We start from the raw sequence: 27,712 nt of genomic DNA on the forward strand, positions 1-27,712 counted from the left end.
TCCACTGGACTCTTGAGCAGCACAGATGCCTTCTCTGCACTGACGAATCCCGCTTTTCCATCTGGTAATCGGATGGATGAGTCTGGGTTTGGAGGTTGCCAGGAGAACGGTACATTTCAGACCGCATTGAGCGGAGTGTGAAATGTGGTGGGGGAGGAATCATGGTGTGTTTTCTTTTTAGGAATTGGGCTTGGTCCCTTAGTTCCAGTGAAAGGAACTCTAAATGTTTCAGGATACCAAAACATTTGGACAATTCCATGCTCCCAGCCTTGTGGCAACAGCTTGGAATGGGCCTCTTCCTCTTCCAACATGACTGTGCGCCAGAGCACAAAGCAAGGTCCATGTAGACATGGATGACAGAGTCTGGTATGGATGAACTTGAATGACCTGCACAAAGACCTTATCTGAATCCGATAGAACTTTATGGGTAAGGAATGGGATGGTAATTCAGTTCATACGCGAGTCAAGGCAGGTGAGCGAATACGTTTGGTAATATATTGCATTTTAAGCTCAGTTCTTCACAACAAGTTGTTTTTGGTTGTTTGAATGAAAGTAAAATCACTTAACTGAGGAAATGTGGTTTGTCTACTTTTGTTTTATTCCATTTCTTGCGCACACTTTACATGCAATCATAGACATGCTTTTTTGACAATAACAAATCGGAGTCTGTGCCGTATAGTTGAAGTAACCAAAGCGAAAAACTAACAAAAACTGCATTTATATGATCACTTCTGCTATGTACATCATTTTTTGGAGAATCAGCTGCGTAATTGAAAGAAACTTCACGGTGAGAATGTGGTGCTTGTCTCTGTCTCGTTGGCCCCAGAGCTCTTCCTCCTGGCGTAGGTATACCTGTAGAACTGCTCCTGGCTCATGCAGCCATATTCCTTCAGAAGCTTGAAGAGGTCATTGCGAAACTTCACACCGATGAAAGCATAGACAAAAGGGTTGAGACAGCACCTGAAGAAGGCCAAACCCTGCGTGGCATCTGTAGCCAACATGAGTGTGTTATCGTATTCACAATCTTCAGTTCCTCCATTCGCTGTGACAGAAGTGGACAAGAACAGGACGATGTTGTAAGGAACCTGGGAGACGAGAAAAACGGTCACCACAGCCAGAATGACCTTGATGGCCTTGTTCCTTTCAAAGTTTCGAGCTTGGCAAAGAGTTTTAATGATGCTTGCATAACAGAAGCCCATAACCAGGAGAGGAAGGAGGAAGGCCAAAGCTATTTGGCTGGCTTGGATGCCGACTTTCAACTCGGTGCTATTTTGGTTAGAAAGGCTGCAGGTGTTGTTGCTGACATTGGTGTAAGCCATTTCAGGAATGGAGAAGATCAGTGCCATCACCCAGACAACAGTTGATGACACTTTGCTATAAAAGGCTGCTTCTGTGCGGTGCCGGTGAGACGAAACGGCCTTGGCGATGGCGAAGTATCGATCGATGCTGATGAGGCAGAGGAACAACATGCTGCTGTAGAAGCTGACCTTGTAAATGGTGTACATGGATTTGCACACCATCTGGCCGAGGACCCACTCTGCCATGGAACTGGCCGCCCAGAAGGGGAGGGACAGGGCGAAGAGCAGGTCGGCAAAGGACAGGTTGAGCAAGTACACGTCCGTCATGGTCTTGAGGCGCTTGAAGTGGAAGACTGTGAGGATGACCAGAAGGTTACCTGCCACACCCAATAGGCAGATGATGGAGAAAAGGGTAGGCATGAACCATCTGCGAAAATTCCTGTTCACGTCTTTCACACAGGGTGTGGGAAAATTGCTGTAATCTACGCTGGGAAAGCTGATGTAATCCAAATCCAGGTCTGATTCTGAGCTGGTACTGTTCACACCCTCAGACATGCATTCCTGCAAGAAATCATGAAAAATAGATCATCTGTTTGTTCTGGGCGGTTTTTTGACACAACCAAAAAATTACGCAAAATGTCCGCAATTCAGAATAGATTTTACAGGAACCGGGCAGCAATAACCAAGGGCCGATCCCATTCAATTTGGGATTAAGATATAAGGAAAGTGAAGCTGGGTCAGTGCGCCTGGTAACCACTAGGAGGGTCATTGAACAAGCATGTGTGGTTGGTTCGCTCCAAACTAAAACGGCACAACTTCACAACAGATACAGATTCATTTAAAAATCAGATTCCAAAACATTTTTTTTTTATAATATCTTAAGCTAAATCAAATTGAATTGGTGAGAAATAATCATTGCCTGACTAAATTGAATTGGATTTCTGATTCCTCAAAGAATACTTTTGCTTATACGTTTATGGATTTTAAATCACATTTATGGAGTATATTGAAATTATCTTATTAAAATAAACTTTATTAAACCGATTTCAATGGAGTTGGTTGAGTGAATTGGATTATAAGTAGTTTGCTGGATAGATGGGACATTTGAATGATTTAATGGTTTTATAGTCTATCACAATAACTTCTGATGCTAATTAGAACTGTTATAAAGAACATAAAGTAATTACAGTAATTGGGCTTAAACAAATTGTTAACTCTTTCTACTCAGTTCCCAAGAAGGAGGTGAACCGTTCAATGGTGCACAGTTAAACAAAAATGAACTCTTACTCAAACTTTGACAATCCCACCCCCAAATCAAGTTAATCAAACTAATTTGGGAGTCATTTTTACCCGTTTCATTGCAGAATAATCTATTTGTTTTGTTAAAGCTTATTTTGCCTTCAGTTCAACACAACCGATTCCAATTCAAATATACTTCAATTGAAAACTTCCTGTTTGAGTTTAGTCATGTAAATCTATTTTGTTTTTGATTTAGTCAAGGTATTACTAAAAAGTATCTACTTTTTCTACACAGGGACAAGCAAGTCAACAAATCCCAAGAAGAGAATCATTCCTGCCTGATGAAGCGTAATGAAGCGTCTGGGATCAGTGAGCGTCTCACATGCTCTGCTGTATGACCACTCATTTCCTCTTTACTCTCCTCAGAGCAGGAACTGGCGCTTCGTCAGCCACTACAGGTTAGTTTAAGACTCGATGTACATTTAATCCTTGATGTGACCGTATTCTCTTACCTTCAAAGAAATGAACCAGATGAGAACGGTCGACAGGCTCAGAAGACCTGCAGAAGCACCTGTAAAACATTTTAGTCTAAAATGTAATTCCATGTTTATACACCTGTTTTTACTCTGTGGTAAAGCGGTTGGCTTTACAATTTTATTTCATTTAACATTAACCAAAATATTATTAAGTCTTCCTGTTTGACGGTCTAAACTGAATTCCAGAGCTTAGATCCTTAAATGGAAGATTGGAACAACTTTTAGAATCTGGGGACAAAGTTAAAACTGTTTTAACTTGTGTTCAAACTATTCTAAACAAGAAATGTAGCATTAAAAAAAAAAAAAAGAAAAATCTAAAAATTCTCAGTGCGTCTCAGACAGTGGTTAACAGATAACAGATCTCTATAAACCAGAACAATAACTTCTTAGATCTGTGCTACTTCATTCACAAATACAATAACCTGTTCTGCAATCTGTCAGAGGGGATTTCTTTTAAGGGATGCAAATATCTATTTCTTTCTTTGCTGACACAAGCTGGCCTGTGGTAGGACTGTATCAAAAAAAAAGTCACTATAGATATAAAACAATTCTTTGAACGCACATGTGGTACAAGCTCTGGAAAGACTCACCTGCAGCAGCAGCAGTCATGTTGCTCGAGTTGTGAGTACGGCTACAAAACAGATGGAATGAGTGCGTTTGATGGTGGTTTCCCCTTGTAGATGTGAAAAAAAAAAAAAGACTCACGGAAATAATGTTCTTGTCAGACCTCAATTATCATGCGAGAAAAAGAAGAAACCCACACTTCAAAATAAAACGCAAGAAAAACAATTTTGTCAAGTGAAGGATGCAGTGCAGACACGGCTGTTAAAAAACTGCAGGATACAATGAGATTGTTTAAAAAAACAAACATGATGATAAAAAGCCAAAAATACCATTAAATAACATTTAATTTCAGTCCACACAGATTTAAAGACCCACTGCAATGAAAATCGGGTTGTCTGTGTTTTTATCATGTTGTTGTTGCATTTTTCTCATGATGGAGGACATATAGAAAGAAAATTAAATCTCCATTTCTGAGTAAAAGGCACAAAACTGCAGTTAGAAAATCTTGTAGGTGTGACGTAGAAGCTACTACGGCAAGCGACAAGCTCCCTCCGCTCCATTCTGATGCATCCACCTTTAGACGACTAAATCCATCTCTGTTTTCCTCGTCTGAGCTGGCATCTGCCTCAAACCTGTACAGCTGAATAGCGCCAACATTGCTAGCAATTTCTTGTTGCATCGGTAATGTTAAGCTGGAAGTGTGTAAGCTAGAGTGAGAGAGAGTGAACAGAGGGATGTTGCAGAAGACACCAAGTAGTTCTAGAGAGATCATTGATATGATTGCACTTGCTGTGTTTATCAACTCTTTTTTTGGATGAGTTTATAAGGAGGTCGAGCTCAGTCTGTGTGGGTTTCATTTGCAGTTGTAGCCACATTTACACCTCAACCGACCGTGTAGCTGTGGCAGAAGGTTGATGATGCGGACTTGTGCTAAATAAGGTTCAAACTTCAAAGCTCTGAGATCGTCATGGAGATGGTGCGCAAAGTTAAAGTGAAGGTTACCGACGTGATTCAAGTGTATATGGATGTATGTGTTTATGTTTATCTATCAATGTCACCACTAATTATCCCAATAGTCTGACATATCTATGTATAGATTTATATTTCTGCTGTTGGTTTAGTTTCTTTTTATTTGTGTTTTGTTTGCTTGGAATAAATAAAATTAAAATTCCTATCTTTTTGGTGAAGTCGTTAGGCCTGATTTATCAAATCAAATCAAACTTTGTTCAAAAACAGAAAAAAAGGTGTGTAAACAGTAGGTAAATAGGACAAATCCCCTTGTCCTTCCATCCGTTGACACAATGAATGGATGCATGAAAACAGAGGACTGTAATTCTAACTTAGATTTAGTTTTTGGTTAAGTTTGGCGGCTTTGATCTTCAGAAAGGCCACACTTGTTTCCATCATGACAGGGACACCCTAAGAAGCTGTAGTGCACTATTTATGTAAATTATGTATATTAGGGGAAATTGGCATTTGCAGCAAAAATCCCATTTTAAGCCTTTCTTGGTGAGGCGCTTTAGTGATGCAACGCCGTTCAGTGCTTCTACTTCGGACGCGAGACCTTGCAGGAGCCGTGCAGAAGCTCCTGCACACCTGTATCTCTGTGGTTGTGGTTTGAAGCTTTCACTTCAGGCAGAGCAAACCGCAGGGTACACGGCAGAGCCAAAATGCAGAACACTGTGATGGAAAGAGAAGCTCTGTCAAATCTCAACCTTACTCCATTTTGCAGCCTGACCTGGTCCTCACTCCTTTTGGATTCCTCGCCGTGCTAACAGGATTTCTGAGTCAAAAACGAGAGAATACTCTGGAAGTCTTTGAAATCTGCTCAAAACAGGAAGCCTCAACAATTCCCTCATGATACCCACTTCCCTTACCTGCGCTGTGCAAAGGGGAGCGATGTGCATGGTGCAAGCCCTCTGCAGCGTCTGAGTGACTGACAGCAGTTCAGCAGCTCCTCTCAGACTTTTTTGTGTAAAGCAAAAAGAAGATTTTCCTGTTCAGGGTAGAAAAGTTTATTGGTATAAATATGAAAAAGACTGCATGTTGAAACCTCGTTACACGGCGCGCACACGTCACGGCACATTTAAAGTTTGTGTGTTTGAAAAAAAACAAAACATGTTCTAAGCGTACTGCTTTTGATTTGATTGGCTGCGAGCAAACTTGAGAACACTGGTAGTGGAGCTTTGTACAGCACTGATGATCACTTTAAAACGCTGATAATAAATAACAGTAAACACATAAAAATAGTAACAATCATACTACTTCATGACAACAAACTCCTGAGACAATACTGTCACTGTAATACGGATACGGAGAGTAAACAAGGTTCTCCTCAGAGGAGGCGCTCCGCTTCTCCACAACTTCAAAAAGCTGCATCATGCAAAACAATAAAGCCACCATGGCACAAGACGACGAGCAACACCGAGCGCTTCTGTCGGATGATATGTGTGGAGATGTGCTGAAGGCGGCCTTCAGGTGACGCCCTATAATAGTGCTTTCTCGGGCCGGCATCAGTGGCCCCCCTCCCCCCGTTTGGCTCAGTGGTCGGTTCTGGGCCTGCAGGGCCCTTCTGACGGCTCGCTGGTTGCAGCATCCTCGGTCTGAGCCGAGGTGGTCTCTGAGCCGGTGTTGCTGTCGCTGCTCCCTTCCTCCATGGCTCCCTCGGGGACGCTCTCCTTGTCCTCCGAGGCCCCCTCCTTGCTGCCTCGGGGAGAATCCAGCTCCTCGGGGGGCTTCTGCTTCCCTGGATTCAATTCCAAGCAAAACAATTTTTATTTACTTTGGATTGTCAAACGTCTTCTCCTCACCTGGAGAACAAAGAGAGGCTGAACTGAATGGGATCTGCAGACCTCCTGGTCCAGGTTTAGGTTCTGCATGCAGGTTAGGGTTTAAAAACTCACCAGATCATCCTCTGATCTGTTTCAAGTGGCGTTCACGGGGATCTTTTAACTTTATGACAATTTTAGCCAAAATAAGAAAACCTGTCTCTTTTTAAAAGACGCAGTTTCTGCTGGCGTTTATTCAAAATTCACCTGAGTTGTAAGATATCTTTCTCATTTCCATCAAGACAATAATAGAAAGGGGTCACAGACGGACGGAAGTACCGCTGGAAGCGGCCGTCACGCAGCTCCTGCAGTAGATGGTGAACCTCACCGCCCTGGGAGAATCTCTGAATGATCTCATGAATCCAGACATGGAGATGTGATTACAGATGCTTCTGCAGAACTCTTCAACATAAATAAACCTAATCTTTGTATCTGTATATGAGATACCAAACAGCGATGAGGCTAGAAGCTCTTGAAAGTAGCCCCTCCCATACGCAGCGGGAGCATCAAGTTTATGAACACGTTTTTGGATCAGCGTCCTTCAACAGTGAGGCGGCGGATGAGAATTTGAGGCTCGAATCACGTTTGCTGTAAACGTAGCATTAGGATAGTTTTATTATAGAAAAACCCTTTTTAAATATAAAGTTATTGTTTTATTTGTTCTTCATCAATCAAGACGTGTTTTGACATTTGAACCCAAAGCAAAAGCTTATGGACTTTTCTCTGGAACAAGGATTGTTGAGAGTTATGCAAGCATGCATAAGAGATGTTAAGAAACTTTCCCTAGTTTTGTTTAACCAGGAGCCTCTTTACTCGAGTCATCGTTTATGGATCAACCGCAGACAGATTTATTTTAGGGAGGAAATTTCCTAAAGTCATGACTGTCCTGATTCATGAAGTTTTACTTCCTCTACTCTAAAAAGCCCTTCAAAGCAGGGCAGACAGGTAGAAGGAGGGAAAAGAGGTGTGTTGGGATTTCCCCAAGAGACGAGTCAGGGTTCGGTTCCTGATGACAGTTCACTGACAGCCCCCCCACGCCCCCACCAACGGCTGAATCAGCGTAGAAATGTCTACTGTCGCAGTCACAGCTGCAGGTTGGGAGACGTTTACTCTTTTGTTAAAATAGTTATTTTCTTTTGAATAATTACACTCAAAAATGTACATAAACCTATCCTGTGACTCAGCCACTCCGCCTCATCTTGTCTTATGCCGTTTCCAGGGTTACGTTTGAACAATCCCAGTGCATGATGGGATTGTTGATCCCATCATGCACTGATTTTGCGGTTTTGCTGACTTGCGTTGTGTTATTCTGCTGCTTTTTTTCTTTTTAGGGAGACAACAGAAAGACTCACAAGATCAAAAAAAGAAGAAATGGAGCAATCAAATCAAATCAAATCAAATCAAATGACAGCAAAGTGAGCAATCCCATCATGCACTGGGACAATGCAAAAGTCACAAGAACAAACGCATAAAAGCTCAAACGTTGGATCAAAAAAATTAACAGAAACCAAGTAATTTGGAAACAACACAATCCGAGATGCGATTCACTTAGGATGCTCGTCTCTGAAGACCACAAGTCCCTTATCTAGCAGATCAGCTGGCAGTGACACAATATGACAAACGCAGAACTTTTTGAGGACGACTGCAGATTCAAACATTGTAAACGTGAACTACACCTACATCCTTTAGTTGTCTGATTAAAAGAAAAACATGAACTTAATAGTTCTTGCTTCCTTGACCTCAGTATACAGTGGTCCCTTTGCAATTTTGCAGTTCACCTTTGTGTTCTTGCTATTTCATGGTTTTTTTTGTGCAATGCTTTTATTGTTTTGTTTTTTTACAACCAATTTTATTCTGTGTCCTGATTGGCTTTAGTCTATGGTCGATCAATCTTTGTCTGCAGTACAGAATGCGTTCATCTTGCCAAATTTACATAAATCTTTAACTGCAAGCAGATCTTTGATATCATTCTCCAAAAGTGGCCTTTTTTAGCTGCCAAGGTTTGAACTTTAAGAGTTTAAACTAGAGAAAAAAAGTTTGAAAATGTTAATGTCTGTCTGAGAGAAGTGTGTAGTGAGGGGTTTCACTACCTTAAACCCCTATAATAATTGTAAAAATAAAGATGGTTACAGTGGATTTCACCTTGTTTTTGAACGTAACTCGAATGACAAACGAGAGACGACTGTATCTCTATTATTTATGAGTCCGTCTGAGAAAACATGGAAGCCTTGTCCGTTTTAAAATGACTAACAGAAAAAGAGACGTCAGCTGTTTCCCAGAGAGATCGTTTCTGTTCAGGCTCTCCGTCACAAAGAAAGGGCCGGACGGCCGGAACAGAAACGCCTCAAGCTCAGATTTCAAAGCGTGAAAGGGAACTAACCTTACATGTGTGTCGTAGTCAAACGTAGGGGACAGGAAAAGGATGAATGGATGATATGTGGGGGGAGGTACAGTGAGGTCATGACTGTATCTGAGAACTGGAGTGACTGACACAGCCCCACCAAGAAGCCAAACTCCCATAGACTCCAATAGAGAAATAAACAGCTGTTGCTCAGTCTTTCTATGGTCAGAAAAACCATTCTTGCTCTCAAAACCTTTTTTTTTAAACATATTCTTGTTAATCCTATTTTTTTCATGCTACTTTTCTGTAGTTATAAGTTATATAATTTATAAACCGACTAATCAGATGCTTCAATAAAAGCACGTGGTCCGACGCCCAACATTTGGATTGTTTGATTGACGGCCCACGTTCATGAGGTAGGGGTGTGGACTTCCAACAAGCTCACTCCTGATTGGCAAGAGTGGTTGACATAGAAACGGCAACTCAGACCGACTGGGACTAATCATTGACTTCAATATGTATGGAAGCATTTCTGTTGCATAATTCAAAATAAAAGTCAAAACCAGAAATGCTTTTTCATTCAAATGAAGCTGCATTTTTTGACTCAAAATTAAAATGAAAAAGCAATCCACCAAAATGCTTTTTCATGTTCTTCCTCAACACCGCTTATTCTGTCACTTAATTAAAATGATAAAGAAAATGGTATTTGACATTTAATTTTCAAAAAGTTCTCTGGTAAATGTGTAGCATAATTCCTGTAGAAATGTCTAATTTGACAATTAAAATGGATTCACAGAAATGCTTTTTAATTTTCAAAATGTAACTGCATTAAATGAATCAAATTAGAAATTTCTAAATCAATTATGCTACACATTTACCAGAGAACTTTTTGAAAATTAAATGTCAAATGCCATTTTCTTTATCATTTTAATTAAGTGACAGAATAAGCGGTGTTGAGGAAGAACATGAAAAAGCATTTTGGTGGATTGCTTTTTCATTTTAATTTTGAGTCCAAAAATGCAGCTTCCTTTTGAAAATGAAAAAGCATTTCTGGTTTTGACTTTTATTTCTAATTATGCAACAAAGATGCTTCCTTAAACATGGTGGCATCCGTATCTCGAAGATAAATGCTGACCGAATTGGCTTCGTTTGTTTGGAGCCAGAAGTCATTTTCTGTGAATGACGTCACACTCGCTTGGTCCACGTCTCTTATATGATCAATGGGACAGAAACATCTTTGCTTGAGGGGGTTTGTAGGGAGGTTTTTTTTTTTTTTGGGGGGGGGGGGGGGGGGTATTCTTAAACTATGAAGATGAGGATGAAGTTGACTTTTATTTTCAAAGGAAACCATTGAATTTACTGATTTTTTTTTAATTATTGTTTCAAACAGCTCTCCTGAAAATATCCTTTTTCGAGAGGGGGGGGGCTCATGCCTTTATATTCCAAAATAGAAGAATAAACATTGATGTCACTTTTGACTTTTCGTTGTTCTTTGGTGTGTTTTTTTTAAGCTGACCTGCTCTGGCGTTAGCGCCTCACTTGTTCAGGGTGACGGAGGTCAGCGCGTCTCACCTGGCTCGTCTGCAGGGTTTGCTTCCTCCGCCTCCTCCCCCTCCTTGCTGCTCTCACTCAGAGCGCGCTGCTGCGACTTGCCGCCATGTGTTGCGCAAATGTGTTTTTCCTCCTCCGCTAAGACGCAGGGGGGGGCCTCTTTGGCACCGCGGTCCCCTGTGTCCTTCTCACGCTCCGCCATGCGCTTGCGTGCTGCCTCCTCTGCTGCGGTGATCTCTGCAGAGATCCTCTCCATGTCCACCTCCACCTTCATGCAGCACAGCTGCAAACAGAGAGGAAAACCATGGTTTTGCGCAGCTTAAATTGCTGAAACTGGTGACCACTTGCGCATAGAGCTGCATGCAGCTCGCTCGTCTGCAGAGGGCAGACGGCACCACCTGTTGTGAACTCTGTGCACTGCATTTATCTGCCATCATGGATGCTGCAAATCACCAGTGCTGACAGCCGCTTGGTCGCCAGAACATGTGGATGGAGTTATGAGCAGCTGGTGGCTTTAAGAGCCGCACGCGGCGTGCAGAGGGAAGCTCGCGTGCAAGCAAACAATAATCTGCTGCCAAAAACACTGTACCCTTTTCAGCTCATTGTTGAAGGAATCTGTGGCTTCCAAGAACTTCCTTTTTTTCTCCTGGTGGCGGTCTTCAATCTGCAGCAGCTCTGCCTCCAGCTTTCTCTGTGAGGTGGCGAGGAAAGCAGTGAGACAACGTTCCTGCAGGTTTGACACCAACATGACGAAGGGACCCCACCTGGTGGACCATCAAAGACTGGACCTGCCGCTTCAGGACCTGCATGCGAGCCGTGGTGACGACGGAGCGCACGTCCGGCACCACGCTCTCGCTGAGGATCTCGCTGATTAGGCGGTGGTTGCGTTGGAAACGAGCGGCGGCCGTGTGTTTTATGGAAAAGCCGTCGTCGTAATCTGCAGGAGAAAAACACGGAAAAAGCGTGAAGTTTGCTGCAGAAAAGGGAGTTTTAGCAAGTGACACAAATCCTGCTGCAAGCAAAAAAAAGAAAAGCCCAGAGAAAGTTTACACAGTCAGAATTGAGTGCCTGCAATTACGTCAAAACTCGTCTCTCAGCTGAGCTGAGCCGTTATCGCAGGCTGAACGGGACAAGCAGTAAATCACATCTCTTTTTTTGTGGACAGATGTTTGAAGATGTAGTCTGCGATTTTCCCTCTTCAATCATTTGCCTTGAAAATAAACTCCCAGGCCACTAAAACGCAGGATGACGGGGAAGTTAGAAGCCTTCGGCATAAAGTTTCTTTACTTTTGAATCCCTTCAGGGGGGAAAACGTTGCTTCAGAGCTGCCTGAAGTCATGAGACATCCGCTTTCCTTTAAAGATTTTAAAGGATTTTCACTTTAAATTAAGACAAAACGACTCAAAAATGTCACTTTTAGTAAAACAAATAGAAAGTTGAGACAAAAAAGAATTAAAAGAAGCAAAAAGAAGAAACAATCATTATAATTGTTGCTGTTTAATCCCAAAACCCGATCAATACAAAAACAGATAAACTGAATTCTTTAAAAAAAATATACTTCCAAATAAAGAAAAAGAGCACATGGGATTAGCCTCTTTCTAATCAAAATTATCTAGAATATACATTTTCTGAATATTTTATTTTAAATTGTTTTATTCCTTTTTCTCCGTCATTTGAGTCTTAAACAGTGCAGAGTTTTTCGTTTTAGGTTTTCTCTGAAGAGTCGGAGGTGAAATGTTCGTGCAAAGATGCCGTTTGTTCATATAGGATTCTATTCAATCAGGAAACTCGAATGACCTTTAAAAATCATACAAAGAATTAATTAAAAGTTAAAGACAGAGCATCTAATCAATTATATGACATATAATTGAATACCACAGAATAAATGATGTTAAATAAGTCAAAGTTTAGATTTACATCAACAAAAAGATCCAAAACTTTTATTTATTTGGTCCTTTGACCGTCTCTGTTGAACCACAGCAGGTCGGCTCCGGACTACGGTACCCATAATGCTCCCATAATCCTTCAAACCGAGAAACTTCATAATTCACCAAAGTTGATTTAAAACATTTGGACAGATTCTGAGCGCCGTTTTCCACCTAAAATCCATTTCATTCCAGCTCCTCAATTGGTTTTTGAGAAAATTAAAAGAATGAAAGTGTTACTGCGCCACCGTACGGCCTATTCTATGACATTCTTTTCAATAAATCCTTCCAGGAAATTCAGATTATCCCCACATCTATGTTTTTTTTTTCGCCCTTAGCATGTATGACACATGTTTTAACATTTTGTTAACCCCTCAAGGCGACATTGGGCAGTGGGCGGAGCCATCAGCTAATTTAATGCCTGGGGTGTGTCCCAAATGTCACTCAAGCCAACGGTTTTAGAAACAAAAACTCAACTTTAACAGCATCATATTCATTTGAACGAGGCCCTCTGGACTAAGAAAAAGCTGAAAACAGACGTAGTTGCTGCAGACCGGGAGCAGAGATTTAAAGAGCTCCAGTGCTTCTCCTAGAGGATCTTTTAAGGAGCCCATGGGGTTCACATTAGCTGGCACTTCAGTATTTGCAGGAACAGAGTGACTCAGTGTCAGCCAGCGCTGTAGCTGCATGGGTAAAACTTTCCAAAGAGCACAGACAAACCTCAGCTGAGGGCTTCAAAGGAACACGTGTAGGTGCAGCGACACCACAACAGGAAGCAGTCAGGGAGGTTCTGTCAAGGCTGCGTTTGAGAATAGACTTTTTCTATAAAATCCTGTTTTCGTTGCCACACGCAACTCTGGACCGTTTTGTTTTGTTCTCGTGTCTTATTTGAATGTGGGAACAAAACTGCTGCACCAAGAGAATACCTGAGATTTCTTTTCTGATTAAATTACACTCAGTATGCAGAGGTGAAAAACAAAACAAAAAAAAAAGCCTCTGATGTCGACAGGAACAGAACGGAGCAAAGCAGCAGATTCAAAGGCATTAATACATTCATAAAACATGGTGTCTGAGCATGTAGCCATGTAGCTACGTCTCATTTAATCATTGCCATGCGTGCGGCGTGTTCAGAACACAGCCCACCGGGATGCCGGCTTGAACATTTTTATAGTCTGGGGTGCTTCTAAGTAGTAGCTGTTTTATCTGTCTTTTTTCCTGGAGATGATTAAGTCGGGCTGTAACCCCGCCAGACCCCAGACAAGCATCATTTCCTCGAGGGTGGGTGTAACACAAACGTCTTCTCTGTCGAACGCTGGCGTGCGTCACACACTCAAAAACAACACGGGGAAGAATGTAAATTTTATAATTACGCTGAAACCGAGGCCAAGGATACCTACAAAGTAGTGTAAACACTTCCAGCATAACAAAGACGAAAAGCTGTCCCAATCTGCAGCCAGGGGGGGGGGGGGGGTGTTTTTTTTTAAACTGAGGATCGACTGTGGCGCAGCAGGCAGAGAGGATCCGTCGGTCACGTGGCCTTCAGGACTCACTCCGTCTCAATTTCTGGCCTCATCTGTTAAAAGCTTTGCAAACATTCAGCTCCAAATGACGCACATTGTGTTTTTGAAACTTTTTAAAAATAGTGACCTATCAAAGTCTAACTGACATCAATGCAAAAACCTTTCAATTGTTTAGTCTCAGTCAGAAAACTTAAATCAGAGAAACTATGATTTCACTTTCAACTTTCCTCTTTTTTTAGATCAAATTCAAATTTATTTTTAATCTTTTTAAATAAATTCAAATTGCAAATGATAATATTTAGAAATAAAATGCTCTAAAGACGAATAGTTTCAAACCTAATTTTAATGTTCTTGAAGCTGCTTTAGCCGATATAAGCATCATATTTTTATGTTTAGCATCATTGACTGTTCACTGACAGTCATCTAACAATTTCTTCAACAAAGTAAACATTTGTGATTTAGTTTTGACTTAGATTTCTTTAGTCGTTGCAGCATTTTTAGCTTTTTTCCAACAGATTTTTCCTCAGATATTTTCTTGCATCTTCTTCGATTCATTTCTAAAATGATCATTTTATCATCTGAAATTAGAAGTATACCTCAGCATCATATTCACACACTTAAAATGAACTTAGCGTAAAATTCATTCATTTAGATCTAAAGCTTTGAAATTTTTAATCATTTCTTTATATCATTTGCATACAGTTTAGTATATATTAATTGATTCTTCTGTCAATTTAGCATTTTTTTATGTTGATTTATTCACTTTTGTTTACTCCAACCTGCAGTTTCTCTATTTAACATGGTGTGCAGCAGAATTTTGAATTTATAAAATTGTTGTATTTACAATCAAAGGATAAATGTGTATTTCTGGCATCATGGTAACCTGAATTTTTAAAGCAGTTTATCTTCTTAGCATTCCTTTTTAATTTATCATCAACCCTTCAACACTAGAGCTGTCGTGAAGTAATCCACGACCTTTGACCCAACTATACGACTGTTTACACAATCAGCGTAATTCCAACGGATTATGACCCACGTTTGCCAATTCTCTCTGCATCGGAATCATCTGATTTACATTGAGTGCACCTTAAAAAGTGCTGGATATCAGTGCAAAGCTGCTTTTCTCAGCCTTTGGAATTACTATGAATGCATAAACGGTTGAAGAGTTACAGTACTTTGAAAAACAAAGGTCAACACTGGTCTGAAGCTCTGGTGTTAAAGGGTTAAAGGAGCGTTTTGCCAGCTTTAACAACAATCGTTCAAAACGTTTTTGGTTCATTTTTGTGTTTCTTAGAAACTGTTTTGCTTCAGTCGTCTTTATTCCACCAATGAAGTGAAGCTGTGCATTTATCTTCTTTTCAGGTGCTTCAGGAGTTCGTTTTCTCAGAATGTCCACTGCATGATGGCTTTGTTTAGCTTCCATCTGTGCAGTGTGGGCTATTCTTTTTTGTTGCATCCCTGCATGTGAACCTTGAGGAGCATCTGACCAGCCTTACCGTCTGGATCCTCTGCTGGCTGGATGCTCATGTACGGCTCGCCCTTGTCCAGCCTGGACTGCCTCTGGCGGCTCTCCTCTTCCAGTGCGGCCTCCGCCCGACCTTTTGCGTTGACGTAGGCCAAGTAGGCCGGAGAGTTGTGGTAGGCCTTCATGCTCTCGTTGTACTCAATCTACAGTGGGGGGGGGGGAGAGAAGATGACAGAAATGACAAGAACGGGCAAGTATGTGGAACCTTCCACTCAGAGGGCTGTTAGACAGGAAAGAATAATAAAAGGAGGGATTCATGTCGGGCACACATCTACTGGTCACCCATCAGAGAAAAAACAAACCACCAACACCCCCCCTGTAAAACAACCAACCTTCTCTGCTTCGTAGTCATTCAAATAATCCTGTTTCTCCTCATCAGTGAGGTCCCTCCACATGCCACCGATTATCTTCCCAATTTCCCATAGCTTCAGATCAGGATTGGAGGCTTTTACTTGATCCCAAACCTGGTGATGAGAACCAGACATGGGTGTGGGGTTGGGCTGGGTTGGAGGGGCTATGCGTGGTTATCTCTTAGCAGAGAGGTCACAAACCAGAGGAGGCCGTGTGCTTTAAAGCTGCAACTCCAAAGCTGATAAACCCCACGTCATGATCTGGCAGTAGCTATCCCGCTAAACCAAAGCTCGCGGGACGTCTAGATCAGTCCCGCCGTCCAGCAGAGCAAATGAAAACAAAGAAATGCCTTCAGTCAGCGTGCGTACCTTGCGGCTGTATCTCATGTATGGCATCAGCGGCTTATCGGGCGGCTTCGGCGGTTTGGGGATATTTATTCCAGAGGAATTCTAGAGAGAGAAAATAAAGTTATCTGGAGGCGTGGCTGCTTTGGTTGCACCACATTTAAACACAACTCCCAAACTACTGTGATGAGACATTTATGTGATCTCCTAACGTTTCGGGAGACGTCATTAATGCAGCGGGAGAGGAAAAAAAAAAAAAGAAAAATCAGGAACAGACTGAGCAAGAAGAAAAAAGAAAAGAAAAAAGCTCTTAAGGAGAGATTTTCCAACTGACAGACATAATGATGTTATCAAAGTCAGCCAACCACAGCTTGCATGCAGAAGCTAAATTACTGCGCCAGAGTCTGTGATGCCATGGCAACACTGAAGGCCCAGGTTTTTTAGAAACACATTTGAGCAGACGCAGATGAACTCGTCTTCAGCGTCAGAGTCAGCAAAGAAGCAAAAGTTGTCCTCCGACACTTAAGTTCTTCTGCGTTCAATTTTGGAGTAGAGAAGGAAATCCCCAAATTCTTCTGCTGCCAATGCTAATGGATTTGGAATTTAGACTTGGACTTAACTATAGAAAAACAATTTCATTGGCCGCTGAAGATTCCAGTTCAAACAAGTCATGAAGGATCATTAATATATATATATATATCTTTTAATATTTTTTTTAATTTTTCCACCTTAAAGAAATAGCACCAAGGAGTAAGAAAAACAGCAGTTAAAACAAAAGAACAAGACTTAGGCGACAAGACGCTGGTTTAATGATGTGGTTAAAAGCGAAATGCAATGACATTTCTACACTAATGGCTGCAATTAATCAGGAAACCGCCTCGCCGCTTCGACCACGATCATGACTCCAACAAAAACACAAAGCAAAACTGCACAAATGGAGCAACAACTGACAGCTTTTTCAGAGAAACTTTATACGCTTTTTATCAAAACAAAGCCATTTCAAGCCTTTGCAGCAGGTTTGGTCCTCTACAAATCACATTATGAGAAGCTACTGACCAGAAACAACCAGACAGAGGTCAGAAGAAATGACAGATGGGAAGGTTTTTTGACTCAAAAGTCCTTTATATGCATTTTAAAACCTAAAAATGTTTCAGGTATAATTTTAGAAAGCTTAACATCCTGCTTGATTACCATTTGTGCTTTTATTTTTGGTCTTCATTGAGACTAAAGCAGCTGAATGAGGGTGTTGACCTTTCATTCACAGAATACAGTCTCGTTTGACTGAGCGCGCTCACTGCTGTGTGAGCTCTTACTGGAAGTGAACTGATGAGCGATAAGGATTTCTCCGTTTCATTTACACACTCGGTCACCCCGGCTCTTCAGTCAAACAATCATACCGTTACCCGACTGTTGCTGCTTTGGCTCCCCCCGAGTCTGTAGTTGTTGTAGGCCAGATGGCTGTATGGGTTGTATCCCACAAAGCCGGGGGTGTTGGGCAATTGCTGAGAAATGAGACAGAAACAGTCAGGAATATTGAAAAAGCTTGATTTCAGTCTGTAAAATCAACATACGAATACTTACAGTTGTAGGGGCAGGAGGAGGGGGCGGGGCATAAGATGGCCTCTCTGTTGTCAAAGAAAATGTTAAAAAGAGTGTCAAATACTAATTATGACCAGCAGGAACTGACTTTATATGAGCAGTCAATGATAGAACATCACTGGAACTATTGAGTAAGAGTATAACAGCAGCTCTAAAACCCGTTTATGTCGGTTCTTACTTGACATCTTGACAGTGAGGAGGAGCTTTCAGTCTTATCCAGTCATCGGATCTGTGAAAAAAAAAAAAACAAAGCAGAAAAATGCCATAAATACTTAAGACTAAAAAAATCAGCTTTTATTTTAAACAGCATGTGGCCATTTCTTAATCACATGATGATAAAAAAGTCAGAATCAATAACCTTGTGTTGATCCAATCCAGCATTGACTAACCCTGATGTAAAAACACAAACGGCAGCATGAAATTCAGACGCTCAGTCCCAACTCCACCAATAGCCGACTGATTTTTGTAAACAATTCAGATGAATAAAGTTTATCTAACAGAAAGATGAGCAGAGTAAAAAAAAATAGCTTTTTTATGAGATGTTATTTATTCACCAAAAGAAAGAAAAGTTAAATCATGAATGAAAACCAAACTGTCTAAACATAAAAATGTGTCTTTTCCAACGCCTGTATAGAAACCCAGGTGAGCTCATGAGGTGATGAACTTTCTGCTTTGGAAAACAAAAATAATTAATTATTGGATTGTAGCCCCACATTATCACACTCCCCCCACTATGTCTAACTTTCCAGAAAGACTGTAGGTTTCATCCAGATATTAGTCCAAAGAGGATGTGTCCTAAAGTTTTGGAGATAATCCAGATCCGTTCTTTATTGCATTCAAATATGAAACGAGTCTCTTTGCTCAGCAGTTTCTCTTTGAACTCTCCAATGGATCCATTTTTGTCCAAAAGTCTCTTTCCGATTGTTGCATCCAGAACTCTGACCTTCAGTGAATCAAGCGAGGCGTGCTTTCCTTTCCGTGTTCTCCTGCTTCCTCTTAGAGAACCTCCAGGATGAGGTGAGTCGGTCCTGGAAAAGTTCTCTCCTCTCTTCCCCCTTTTTCTCCAGGTGAGGATGAAGAGTCTCGCTGTGGTTCTACGATGCTTCATAGCATCAAAATCAGCTTTGTAACTTTCAGACTGACTGTTTTGTCCAATCAGCTCTTGACCTTTTATTATGTCATTTAAGCGTCACTTTAATTCAAAGCAATTTACAAAACAGACAAGAACAAAATGTGACTCAACACATTTTAGGGTTAACTGCTGTAAAAGCAGCCTCATCAGCATAGAGAGACATTTAGAATTAGGGAGGAAGGTTTATTTTTTCTTTGGATGGCAGCAGAACCATTTCCTGCTGGAGACGTTTCAGCTTCATCACTGCATCCGACGGCTTCCAGAGAAGTGACTTCAACAGGTCAGAGCGTAAACAGACCTGAATGTGGCAAAAGAAACGTTTTAAAAGGCGGTTAATTGCAGATCCTGCATGCTTTGGTTTGTGGGGAAAATGGTGTTGCTGCTGAATTAAATGTTAAAAAAATACATTTTGTTTTTAAAACAAAGACAGGATAAATAGTTTACACTGAAACATAATCTATTATCTCAGATTTGAAAACTAATGAAAAGTATTTGTTATCTCGTCCTTGACCAGGGCTCGACATAGCCATTTGTCCGCTGGCCCGGTCCTGTTTTTCGAGCAGTGCGGACCACAAGACTTTACTTTTCACTTGTCCGCTCGGGCCACTAAAATATTTAACGGTTTATATATTCTTCACCTTTTTCAATAAAGTAAATTTTGCGAAAACGTGTAGATTTACCTCGTCTTCATAATTTAGTTTTTCTGCTAGTCCTGTGTTCAGACTTCAAGGGTTTCTATGGGAAACCTTTGATCACTTCTCCTTCTCTCCCGCCTGCGCGCGCTCGGCTTTCACTGCCGAGCACCACGCGGCACGCGCTCACTACTTTTTTTTTTCAAACTTTATTGAATGTAACAATTCAATACAAAACAATGTTAAACAGCAACAACGAAGGCACAAGCCAGTGGGTTATTATTACATTTTAGGCAGATATATTTAAACTGACACACATATCAGCGCGCCCCCTGGTGGTTTTTCACCGCGATGATCATAAATCCAACACCGTCACTGAAGAGAGACTGAAGCATGTCAGAGATGTGGAAGACATGGCAGGAATAGATAGGAATATGTTGGATGGAGTAGTGGGTATAATTAGTAGTATGGACAGCAAGATATTTAATGAATGCATTGAAGATGAAACTGTATCCACTAAGCTTTAAGCTGAATGTCAAAGAATCAAAGGCAACTCCAAATACCTGAATCTCAGACTCAAATGCAGTAGAATGTTAAACTACTTAATTTTGTTTTTCTGTACAACACTGTAAGCAGTAAGTATTTCTAGTTAGCTGAATGATCTCAGTTAGACCTGCACAATATGAGGAAAACTCGCGATATGCGATATCAGAGATTAAAATTGCGATAACGATATAATTTGCGGTATATAAACAAACAGCAAAATAACAAAATAACCATTCCCAGTTTAAAAATTATACTCCAAATGATCCACGTTGACATAGGTTACAAACATCTAACATAACAGGGCTTCATCTGATTGGTCAACAATGTGAAGGCGTCCATCCGATTGGTCAAATGCATTGAAGGATAAATTTGATTCGTTAAATGGTTCAAGCTGCCATTAGATTGTTTTAACACATTTAAGGTTTATGATTTATTGCGATATTGGCCGTTAGAAGCACCATGAAAACTTCTTAACTAGTGTTAACTACTACACTGCAGTGCTCTCTTCAAAAAATCTGAAACAGACTAGAGCAGATTTAAGTTTGATATGGTCTATTTTCAGTCATTGAAAAGTGTAGAAATAAGTGATGTCACCAGAATGCACCAAATTGTACCATATTAAAAGTTTCCGGGGGGGCATGCCCACAGACCCCCCTAAAGTTGCAAGCACCTGCGGAGCGGCGGGTCCCGCTATGCGCGGTGTCGGGCCAGTAACTTTCAGGCAGGGCCAGTAAGTTTCAAAAACTACTGGCCCTGTGGGCCAGTGCAAATTTCTGGGCTATGTCAACCCCTGTTGACTGACTTCCGATTCATTCAAGTAGGTTTGTCTTACATCTCCCAGTTTCACCAGAAAACATCTAAGACGAGGTTTCTGAGCCTTTCAGCTCTACGTACATTTTTTTTTTTTTTTAACTTGTCCTGTCCAACAGCTGGGCAGACAGATGAAAGCTGAGGGCCTCTTGTGTTGGACATATTTTACTTTAACAAGAGGGGTTATTAATCTTCAGACAAACCAAATGTATGTCTGAATAAACCCCTTTTGTAATTGAGGCCAAACTTTATTAATTTCAATCATGTCTGAAAATCTTTGGTGTTGGACCGGACGGAAAAGGAAAGAGGGGAAGAAGAGAGAGGGACGTTAGAGAGAGGGGGGGTAGGGGGTGATAATAGGAGGGGAAGGGGGATAAGACCATGAAGCAGCATAAAGCAACAAGTTTACTGGTTGTTAATCATTATGGTAAGGTTCAAATGTAGAAGAAAAAAAAAAAAAGGAAAAAAAGGGGCGGAGCCTGTCCACACACACACTCAAATGTTATAAACACACCTGCTAGCTGCAAAAATGTCCACCTGTCGACATGTACACAAAACAGATAGTGTTCACACGCATACTTGTGCCTTAAAACCAACTAGTGTGAAATATTTCAGTCATTCAGTCATGCAAACTGTTAGTGCAAAGGTGAGCTAACACCAGTGCTCAGGTGAGTGTTTATGTTCTTCTAAAATGGATGGTGGAACGTGAAAAGAAGGAGGGAGAGTGCCCAGCCATCCCCACCCCAAGACCCCCACCGCAGCAGCAGCGGCAGCCGGAATCCCCCCAACGCCACACGGGAACCAGCAGGGAACAACCGCCGCCCGGGCGACCAAGCCCGCCACCCAGGCCAGGGCCAGCAGGGCCGCCGCAAGGCCCCCAGAGCCAGAGGCCAGGGACGCACGGAGGGAAAGAGAGCGCCGCCCCAGCCCAACCAGGAGAGCAGCCCCCCCGCCGCGCCGGGAGAACCCAACGCAGGGCCCCACCGGAGAAGGACGCCCACAGCCCCAAACGAGCACCCCACCACCACCCAGGAGTTCCGGGCATCCCCCCGCCCCAACCCCAGGTACGAGCCAGGACCCCCCAAGGGAGACCCGCTCCGCACTCCAGGCAGCCACCCGCCCGGCCCACGGTTGGTCCAGGGAGGAGCGAGGCAGGGGCCCGCCGCCCCCGCCCAGGAGGGGGGAACCCCGGGGAAAAAAGAGGGCCCACAAGGGGTGTTGTAAATATGGCCCGACCAGGCTCGGCCACAGTTGGAAATTTGGCGGGGCCCAGCACTCAGGAGCAAGGACCAGAACCCACCCCCCAGGGACCAGACACCCCCGGCTCAGATGTAATGTGAACCCCCCCACCGCGCGGAGAGAGCACCGCCGGGCCCAGGAAGCCGGCACCCCGGGGACACGGCCGCCGCTGCAAAGGGGCTCGTACCCCCCACCAGGGAAGAGGCAGGGGACAGACGGACCCGGTCCCACCTTCCTTGCAAAATGTGTGTGCGTGTATGTGTGTTTGAAAGGGTGTGTGTGTGCATGTGTGTGTGTTTATGTTGGGATGTATATATTGAGGGGGGAGGGGTGTGTGTACTAAGGGGGGTGCGGTTAAAATTGGCGGGTAGGGCACTAAGGGGACATCTCCTGATTACTCACAGTGACGTCCCCTCACCCTCCCCACCAAGGGGCCCTAAATGTCTAAGGTGCGGTTAAAATTGGCGGGTAGGGTGCTAGGAGGACATCCGCTGCTTGCTGGCAGTGATGTCCAAGCACCCCCCCTACCAAGGGCCCTACATGTCTAAGGTGCAAATAAAACCGAAAGAGGGGGGGCCCACTCCATACGGCAACCACAGGAGGGGGGCCACTGCCTAGTAAACCCCCCCCCCAAGGCTCATCGGGCTAAGCCCCCCACCCCCTCACCCTATTATGAGGTTATATGAGGAAGGGGGTAAGTTGGGGACAGATGATAGACTGTCCCCCGGTGGTCAAACAGCTGTCCCCCGCCCCCCCCCCCCAGCAAGGGGGCCAGGCCCACCCAGCCCTGGGGCCCCACCCCCGGAGGCGCAGACACCCCAGGCCCAGCACCACCACCCCCACACAGAGAGAGAGGAGCCAGAAAGCGCCGGCCCCCCCCGGAGCAAGCCCAGGCCCCCACCCCCAAACGCCGGCCCTAGAAGAGCTCTGGTCAGGCCTCGACGGGACCGAGGCAGCCAACCGGCCGGGGAAACCGCCGATGGCCTCAGCGGAGACCCCGACCCGTCAACCCCCCCTGCCCCGTACCAATAGTGCCCCCCCCCCCTCCCCCAGAATGCCCCCCCACAGGACAGGGCCGACAAGACCCCCACCCCACCCCCAGACCCCGCAGCCGAACCGGATGACACCCAGAGCGACCGGGGGCCCCAAGAGGGTTGCCCCGTCCCGCCCCAGAGCCAGGGAAGGGCCGATCCCAGCCCCAGGTGTAGATGGGAAGCCCATCCAGCGCCGCTGGGCCCCCCCCCCCGAGCAGCGCCCCCCGCAGCTCTACGTAAATTTATAACGCTTTGTGTCACGCTTCCTTTTAATTTGTTTTGATTAAAAACTGTCAAACGGTTCTCTAAACAAATGAAACTATCAGTTTACCTGCTGAATATCTTCATCACTTTTTGCTGCTGCTTTACAGGAAACAATAACTGTTATTTATTCGGGACTTCTTCGAAAATAAGCAAAGCGTGCTAACAAAAAAAAACTCAAGAAGAACAAAGAACTCAAGCGGGCCTATTGGGAGACTCCATAGCAAACGACACACCAGCTTTAGCTTTGGCTAACCTTAAAAATGCCAACCTTTTTTTTTTTTTTTAATAGAAATAACAAGATAAAAAAGGGCATACATGATAAGTTAATGTACGACGGAGTATTAGGGCCACCAAAAAAAAAAAAAAAAAAAAAAGTAAAATTACGACATTTTATCTCGTAAATTTACGAGAAAAAAAGTCATAGGTTAACAAGGAGAAAACACCGAAGTTGTCAGTTTATCGGAGCATTGCTTGAAGATGAAAGATGTGGAGCCATTTGTGAAGCTTTATTTTCGGATTATTTTAGGTTTAAAACAAAGAGATTCTGAACCTTTGGCGACTCAAAATCAGATTATTGTCAGTGGAGCCGTCTTTCCGGGGTTCAGTGTCAGTAAAGCGTAGTTTCATATGTAAAATAAGGAGCTCAGAGACACGTTTGGGTGCAGAGGATCGCTGCAGCTTTTATTCTCCTTTTCATTCACAAACCCTGAAGTTCATCTGTCACCTTACGTCATGAACCTGTCATCAGATCCGAACACCAATGCGGAAGTAAACGTCCCGTTATATCATCAAACGACAAAGATGAATGAAAATATTCGATTATAAAAGCATTAGAACGTTGAAAATGCCAACGTTGAAAACGTAGAGATCTTGTTTTTGGTGGAGGAAGAAACGACTGAAGTGGAAAGCTGCAGGGACACCGATGGCTTCATCGGGCTGCAGGGATCCTGCAAACCAACCATCAATAAATAAAACTTGAAAAAATTGTAAATCAAACAAATGAGCTTCCTGATATTTGGAACGTTCAAGCTCATTCAGCTCATCTGTTCAACAAAGTTTAGTCGGTCTGCTCTGTTGCTGCGCGGCGTTCACCTGCGGCTCTGCATGTTCACTTCCACTTAATATCGTAAATTTACGACTTAAAATCTTGTAAAATTACGAGTTTTTTCTCATAAATTTACGAGTTTTTATCTCATAAATTTACGAGATAAAAACTCGTAATTTCACTTTTCTTTTTTTTTGGGTGGCTTTTTTTTTTTTTTTTGGTGGCCCTAATACTCCGTCGTATTAATGCAATAAATGAGAAGAGAATTTTTAAACTACCGGTAGACATAAATAGTCACCATGTCCAATTTAATTCTTTTTTTGTGAATCACAAAATCTGAATCTTTAGACAACTTTATCCAAATCATTGCATAGGAATAAGATCACAATGTGATTTTATGTGAACCTTTTTTTTACTTTTTAAAAAAGTGCTGTAAATGTCTTGAGAATGGGCAGAATGACATTTAAAGATCTTTCTCAAGATCATGTGAACAAACTCCATGTTGTGTGGCCCTGCACTCCTGACCACAGTGCTTGTGTGACTCACACCAGGTGGTGACAGAGAAATACCCTTTCTTTGGAAGCCCGGCCCAATTTAGGTATTTAAAATAAATAAATGACTAAGCACAAGGAAATACGTTATCGTCCACCCAACTGACATTCCAGTCCAGTCGGACAAAGCGACCAATGGAGGCTACATTTGACAGCAATTACAAATTCTAGTAAATGCTTTACAAATCTTAAAAGCAAATTAACAACTTTGTTTTCCATTGTATGAAGGATAATACCAAATAACCATTCTGTTCTGAGAACCTTTTTTTTCTTCCACTAATGCTGAGTGACCACAGAACGCCATGACTGACACTTTACATACAAACAATGAGTGTCTGGCTCATTTAACCTCACCTACGGGTTCATTTGAGAAAAACGATCGTTTACACTCTGTGTAGTGAAACCCAACAGAAAGCACTAGCAAGCAAACCAAGATCCTGATTTTAGTGGTTGGCTTTAAGGCCAGTTTTGTTTGGTCTATGGACTTAAGATGGGCTTTCCCAAACAATCTGGTGGATTTAATAAAACAAAATGGTCTGAACCAAACTGCCCAGGAGTGAGTTTAAAGTCCCGCTCCAAACATCTTTGGATCTGTTGTAAAAGCGTTCCCAGTGGTCTTTTCATTTTGATGATGCAGGTTTTAGCCGAGATTTTCTTTTTTAAAACTAGGTCGTTTTCTAGGCCTTAGTGTCTGCAGAGCAGCAGGAGTTCACCAGAAATGTGCCTCTAAATTCTAAGTCATCCCTTTGCCTACACTCTCTCCTGCTAGTTTACAGCCCCTCACAACCTCAACACAACATTACCAGTGCAACAACAATGGCGAGCAATACCTCAGCTATCTAGCTGTATAGTTTGAAGATTTAGTCATCTACAAATGGATGCATTGGAATGGAGCAGAGCAGGAAGGTTCTGGCCTGCCGACTGTAAGAACTACAAGCATTTTCCCAACAGTAATTTTCATCTGTTCCTGATTCACGACTATTTAAAGAAAGAAATACTAAGAAACACAGTTTTATTCTTAATTTTATTTAAATAGGTCCTCCATCATGGGAAAATCTCAACAAGAACATGTTAAACACTAAAACCACTACTTTCACTGGAGTGGGTTTTATAGGAGACCAACAACTAACTTTTATGATAATGGCTAACAGTCCCACCCTGAACCACAGTGTTGGGTAAATTACTTTTAAAGAGTAATTGATTACTTTACTTTAGTTACTGGCTGAAATTGTAATTAAATTACTTTAGTCATTCCCCAAGTAATTCACTACTCGTTACTTTACTTTTTTCCACTCATGCAAATTCTCAAAGGAACGAAGCACAAGCAACAAGATACCGAGTAAAATCAACAAAATAAAAACAGAGGCTACACGACAGCAATCAGGGTTTTTTTTTTAGCACCACCTCATTCATTTGAACATTAAAAAATGAACATTGTATGCCGGCAGTAGTCTGTGGAACGGTTGCTCATTGACACTAGGGCAGTGGACAGCAGTCCACCTCCAGGACAAAACTTGCACTTGACTGAAAGGTTTTCCAAAAAATTGGAAATAATACTAATATCTACAGTTGCCAAATGCCCCTATAAATTCGTCCAAATTACTGCTCTCTTCATCTTTGACCAATCTCCAACTCAGCATTGGATGTTTTTATTCAAACAAGAGACAATGTCATCGCCAACTGTTTACACAAGTTCATTTGTTTTATAAGTCACCTAAGGTTTCACCTCACCAAAATGTGAGTAATGAAACCATGAGGGTTTCTCTAGTCTAGTAATTTAATTACCGAAATTCATTACGTTACTCCATTACTGACAAAGGCATTTAAACTACAGTAATTCGTTACTTTTGTCATTACCCCAACACTGACCACAGCAGAACCCATGTTTAAAAAAACTATATTGTGAGAAGGTATTCTATAGTATTTACTCACCTGGTATATTTTTCATTTTATAAAAATTTTAGTACTACATCTCAAGAATCTGATTTCTTCAAATTTACATGTTAGGGCGGACTTCCGACCTCTCCGCCCCCTCCAGTATCATCAATGACTTGTGTCCCTGAGCTAATGAAACGGCACTGAGGATACTGTAAGACTAGTGTTTATAGCTTAAAAATCTGGACCTAGTGGACGTGTCGGTACCGCGCTAGTTCTGGTGCTGGACTGGTTTTCTTCGTTCTCAAGCAGAACCACCTTCGAATTAGCTAGCTACCTAGCATTAGCATGCTACACGCTAACAAGTTTGTTGTTTAGTTACGCGGTCTGCAACGAATGCTAATTACAATAAATAGAAAGAGGAATAAACGGTGACGTTTTGTTTAGATTTAAGCCGGAGGGAACGAGACCTGCTCGAGGGGGGGGGTACGATGAAGGCGGCTAACTGTCTTAGTTAGCCGCGGAGCCTCCCGTGATAACACAGGCTCGCTAATTTAGCTTAGCCGCCTCAATGAAAAGTTAACGACACCTCGTCATATTATTAGCATACGGAGTGCTGTTACACGAGCTCGAGTGCAGACTCGCTAATTTCCCCTTCATTTATGACTGCCACGAACAAACACTTACACAGAAAAACTCACCCCGAAACCTTCCGTCCCCCCACTATGTTGCGGCTTTACTTGAAAGGTTAACCGCCCAACCGGGAGACATAAACATTCCCCTGAATAAACGGATGAAAGGGGGTCCACTCTCGAATGATTCCTGCAGAATCTTCCAGAAATGCACCCCCACCCTCTGCCTGATTACAGCTGTGCCTCCTTAGCTCGGCAGTGATGCTAATCGCTCCTTAACTGTCAGCACCGCAGCCCTGAATTTCATTGACAGCAGAAGAAGCACATTTCT

At 42.5% G+C, this 27,712-nt stretch overlaps 2 protein-coding genes across 11 annotated transcripts; both read right to left on the minus strand.

Moving 5' to 3' along the window:
• Positions 1 to 575: 575 nt before the first annotated feature.
• On the minus strand, positions 576 to 3,984 carry ccr7 (C-C motif chemokine receptor 7). Of its 2 annotated transcripts, none has more exons than XM_020713636.2 (3): positions 3,664 to 3,984; positions 3,050 to 3,096; positions 576 to 1,859 (listed from the first exon to the last, which is right to left on the minus strand). In XM_020713636.2, the coding sequence occupies exons 1-3, from the start codon at positions 3,680 to 3,682 to the stop codon at positions 783 to 785; spliced, it is 1,143 nt and encodes a 380-aa protein (XP_020569295.1). In that variant the 5' UTR covers positions 3,683 to 3,984; the 3' UTR covers positions 576 to 782. The 2 variants fall into 2 exon arrangements, with proteins under 2 accessions (XP_020569295.1, XP_020569249.1); XM_020713590.2 differs by having other exon boundaries at positions 3,050 to 3,108; positions 3,664 to 3,983.
• An 829-nt stretch (positions 3,985 to 4,813) lies between these two features.
• On the minus strand, positions 4,814 to 27,681 carry smarce1 (SWI/SNF related, matrix associated, actin dependent regulator of chromatin, subfamily e, member 1). Of its 9 annotated transcripts, none has more exons than XM_020713377.2 (13): positions 27,451 to 27,676; positions 17,980 to 18,011; positions 17,800 to 17,850; positions 17,604 to 17,647; positions 17,420 to 17,524; positions 16,047 to 16,127; positions 15,660 to 15,791; positions 15,299 to 15,470; positions 11,122 to 11,294; positions 10,947 to 11,048; positions 10,379 to 10,640; positions 5,515 to 6,383; positions 4,814 to 5,420 (listed from the first exon to the last, which is right to left on the minus strand). In XM_020713377.2, exons 3-12 carry the CDS (start codon positions 17,804 to 17,806, stop codon positions 6,178 to 6,180), a joined length of 1,284 nt encoding a protein of 427 aa, XP_020569036.1. In that variant the 5' UTR covers positions 17,807 to 17,850; positions 17,980 to 18,011; positions 27,451 to 27,676; the 3' UTR covers positions 4,814 to 5,420; positions 5,515 to 6,177. The 9 variants fall into 9 exon arrangements, with proteins under 9 accessions (XP_020569036.1, XP_020569012.1, XP_011492496.1 ...); XM_020713353.2 differs by having other exon boundaries at positions 17,980 to 19,051; XM_011494194.3 differs by lacking the exon at positions 17,980 to 18,011 and having other exon boundaries at positions 27,451 to 27,681.
• Positions 27,682 to 27,712: the final 31 nt, after the last annotated feature.

This window comes from Oryzias latipes, chromosome 1 (genome assembly GCF_002234675.1).
Source record: "Oryzias latipes chromosome 1, ASM223467v1".
Lineage (NCBI taxonomy): Eukaryota > Metazoa > Chordata > Actinopteri > Beloniformes > Adrianichthyidae > Oryzias > Oryzias latipes.

Excerpts from the sequence above, each read along its gene's own strand:
- smarce1 (XM_011494194.3), bottom strand. Across the intron at positions 17,525-17,603 it reads CTCCTCCTGCCCCTACAACT|CAATTGCCCAACACCCCCGG; the intron begins GTAAGTATTCGT and ends CTCATTTCTCAG. Across the intron at positions 11,049-11,121 it reads AGTCTTTGATGGTCCACCAG|AGAAAGCTGGAGGCAGAGCT; the intron begins GTGGGGTCCCTT and ends GCCACCTCACAG.
- ccr7 (XM_020713590.2), bottom strand. Across the intron at positions 1,860-3,049 it reads TCTGGTTCATTTCTTTGAAG|GAATGCATGTCTGAGGGTGT; the intron begins GTAAGAGAATAC and ends GATTTCTTGCAG.